This window comes from Streptopelia decaocto, assembly GCF_964273445.1.
Source record: "Streptopelia decaocto genome assembly, chromosome: 10".
Classification (NCBI taxonomy): Eukaryota; Metazoa; Chordata; class Aves; order Columbiformes; family Columbidae; genus Streptopelia; species Streptopelia decaocto.
The window spans coordinates 75,486-79,376 of NC_138665.1; the positions used below are offsets into that span (position 1 = coordinate 75,486).

General features: G+C 45.4%; 1 protein-coding gene across 1 annotated transcript; it reads left to right on the plus strand.

Moving 5' to 3' along the window:
* Positions 1–1,220: 1,220 nt before the first annotated feature.
* Positions 1,221–2,159, plus strand: LOC309444204 (olfactory receptor 10AG1-like; the record flags this gene model as incomplete). Its single annotated transcript, XM_082061846.1, has 1 exon — positions 1,221–2,159. One exon carries the CDS (start codon positions 1,221–1,223, stop codon positions 2,157–2,159), a length of 939 nt encoding a protein of 312 aa, XP_081917972.1.
* Positions 2,160–3,891: the final 1,732 nt, after the last annotated feature.

Genomic DNA, 3,891 nt, shown 5'->3' on the forward strand with positions numbered 1-3,891 from the left:
AGGAATACCTTAGAAATATAACTGAACTATTAGGACCACGTGTTTTTTTGTGAATTCAGGTTTTTCTCTTGAGAAAAACACGCTGTGTTTTTCACTTAGCTAATCTGAATGCTGTTATCACATGTTTTCTGACCTGTTGTTCTCATCATTCATACATTAGGGTTTAAGAGGACTTCTCAAAGGAAGGTTATGATAGCTGGAGAGGCACAGCCAGTAGCCTCAGTCCTCTGCCTGGAAGAGGACATTCCTTCCTCATGTCAAGCTGAGAGTCTTAACAAGATTTCAGTTGAGCCTCTTCTACATAAGAAGCAACCTGCTATTGCAGTGCTGCTTGCTTGTAGCTCACACCCTTCAGCTGTGCCCAGCAAGACGTCCTTGTGCTCTGGGAAGATGGGGAATGCAAAGGGAAGGCTCAGTTCCCCGTTGCTCGGCTTCTGCTAGGGCTTACAGGAGACTGGGAAGCATTACAGGGTTGGGACCACAGTGAATGGGCCCTCGGCTGGATTTTTAATCTGTCAGAAATCCAAGTAACAGAGCAGCAAGTTTAGGAATGCCGAATTTTTCAGGGCTCATTCGGAAGTTATAAAAGCCTGACCTATTAAGGAAAATTGGGTATTGTTGGGAGATCTCCCACTTTTAATCACTTACTGAAAACTGCATGAAGAAGTTCTATGGCTTACACAAAGTCGTCTTTTAGCACCCTGAAAACTTGTGATTTATGCATAAACTGCTGCTTATCTGCCTTGTTAAAATGTTGTGTGGATGCATCAGTGTCACTGGATTCATTGGCAGATAGAAGCCTGTTTTACTCCTGATGGGATTCACTCTTCACCATGTAAGACTGGTTCTTAAGCAAGACTGTTCTTAGAGATGTCAGTATTTTTTAATTTTCTTCCATTTTTCTCATCCATCACCAGTTAATATATTTAATAAAATCACCTCTAAAAAAGAAAGTCAAGTTTCTTTTAAGCATATGATGAAAAAGTGTCATTCAGGCTCAAGGATTCTGTTATTTCCTCTCTTTACAAACCCGTCTGCAGTAAATAAATGATGTTAGTTTTCCAAACATTTATGCAGGTCTTGGTCAATCTCACCTAATCCTGCAGTCACATGTATGCTGATGTTTGGAGTCTGTCTCTGGGCTTGAAGGGTGTGTGGTTGTGGACAGGCCATCAGTATCTTCTAAGAGCCTGTTGTTTGGATTGTCCTGTGTAGGGAAAATGCCCCAAGTAAAAGGCTTGGAGAATCACACCGCTGGATCTGGATTCGTTCTTCTGGGATTTTCTGACCGCTCCAGCCTGCAGGGCCTGTGCTTCACAGTTTTCCTGGTGATCTACCTCATGATCCTCACAGGGAACGGCCTGATCGCACTCATCACAGTGGTGGACTCAAGCCTCCACAGCCCCATGTATTTCTTCCTGAGGAACTTGTCCATCCTGGAGATTTACTACACATCAGTCACTCTGCCTAAAATGCTGCTGGGTTTCCTGATGGCAGATGGCAGGATCTCCTTCCTTGGCTGTGCTGCCCAGCTGTTTTTCCTGGTTTTGTTGGGCAGCATCGAATGCCTTCTCCTGGCTGCCATGGCCTATGACCGCTACGTAGCCATCTGTGACCCCCTGCACTATAACGTCATCATGAGCAGAGGTCTCTGCATCAGAATGGTGGTGGGATCATGGGTGGTTGTTGTACCAGTGCAAATAGGACAGACCTACCAGGTGTTCACTTTGCCCTTCTGTGCATCCCGTCACCTTCATCACTTTTTCTGTGATGTCCCTCCTCTGCTGGAGCTGGTCTGTGCAGACATTTTCTGGAACCAAGTGATGCTGTACACCATCATCCTGGTATTCGCAATCCTTCCCTTCTCCTTAATAATTCTTTCTTACATTAATGTTATCAGGGCTATTCTAAAAATACCTTCAGTTCTGGGCAGACACAAAGCCTTTTCCACCTGTTCTTCACACCTTGGAGTGGTGATGCTCTTCTATGGCTCAGCCACAGTTGCCTACTTAAAGCGACGGTCAAGGGATTCTGTAGACACCGACAAATATGTTGCCCTGTTTTACACAATTGTGACCCCCATGTTTAACCCTCTCATCTATAGCCTGAGAAATAAGGAAGTGAGAATTGCCTTGAAAAGACTCGTACGGAAAAAGTGATACTACAGAGTATGTAAAATAGTTCCAAATAGTACCAAAAGTCCCACTGGGGTATGTGGTTGCCTGAACAAAGCATCCCATATTTGCTCAAAAAAAAACATGTGTCCACTCTGGCTTTCATCCTCCTCAAGAAGGGGAAAGGTGTCCTGAGACACTCCTGTTATCTCATGCCTCATCATGCTGTCTTTGTACTCCAGAGCATCTTCAGTGCCCCTAAATAGTTTAATGCCAACAGCTACTTCAAGGTCTGTCTGACCAATGTCATTAAAGGGAAATAGTCAAAGCATGGTCAATAGTCAATGGGCCCCAAAGGGTGACACAACTGATGAAGAGATGACTACCCTCAGGGTTGAGAAATCCCTTGCTAGACCCCCTGGACTACTGACAGTGTCCCTGCATGGAATTAGCTTAAAAAAAATAAAGACCTGAAAGTCACCTTCTGCTGCTATGAATCTTGCACTGAGTTATGTAAAGGTAGACAAACTTGACATAAGGAATATAAAAACAAGAATCACCTGATGAACAGTCCTGTACTGGAACAGGGGCCCAGAGACCTCTGGAATTTCTGTTTGTCATGGTTTAACATCAGATGGCAACTAAGCACCACAGCTGCTCACTCACTCTCCCCCCCTGCAGTGGGATGGAGGAGAGAATTGGTAGGCTAGAAGTGAGAAAACCTGTGGGTTGAAATAAAGGTATTTTAACATGAAAAGCAAAAACCATGCATGCAAACAAAGCAAACCAAGGAATTCATTCACTGCTTCCCATCAGCGGGCAGGTGTTCAACCTATCTCCAGGAAAGCAGGGCTATATCACATGTAACGGTGACTTGGGAAGATTGCCATCACTCTGTACCTTCAATCATTTGGGAAGGTCAACAGGAGATCACAGAGACACCATGAATCCTGCCTATGTGTGTAAAAAAGAAAGTTTCTGTCTCTGGACATCCCTGGGTACATAAAGAGTCCACGAGGCCAGCTCAGATGTGCATGCCCAACAGAACCCTGACGTTTCTGTGAGTGACTCCAGGAACAAACCCCACTGGCCCAGTGAGATTCATCTCAGCTGCCTTGGACGGGCTCCTCGGACAGGAGCAAATGCTCCTGTCTGCTACATCACCCTTGCCCATGATTCTAGGTTGCACTCTCAAAAGCATTAGAGCAACTAAATGGTTCTGGGGTCCTTGGAAAAGGCAGACATCAAAGCCATCTTCAGGAAAGGCAGGAATGAAAACTGGGAAAATTACAGGGCTGGTCAGCCTGCCTCTGCCCCTGGTAAGGGGATGGGCCACATCTTCCTGCATCCATTTCCAGGCAGTTGAAGGACAAGAAAGGAATTGCTGAAACCAAATGGGCAGGGGAAAGAAAGGCATGTCATGTACATGGAGGTTTGCAAGGCCTCAGGTGTCCTGTGGTGTCCTTATAGCCAGATTGGTGCTCTCTGGGCTGAATAAGTGGACACTGGGTAGGAAATGGGCTGAATCACCAAGACCAAATGTCATCAGTGACAAAAGTGAACACCTGATAAGTCCTCAGGATGAGTTCCTGAGGAAGAAGCATAAGGGGTTGTGAGGACTTTAGTCCTCCACTGTGATTATCAGGCTGTTCCCTGTGAGAACCTTGATGCTGATGATCAGAGATACTGCGAAGTGCAAGCCCCACTGATTGATGTGGTCAGAAAATCCCAGGAGAAAAGAAATCCAAGCTCAGCACTGTGATTTTCCACACATCTT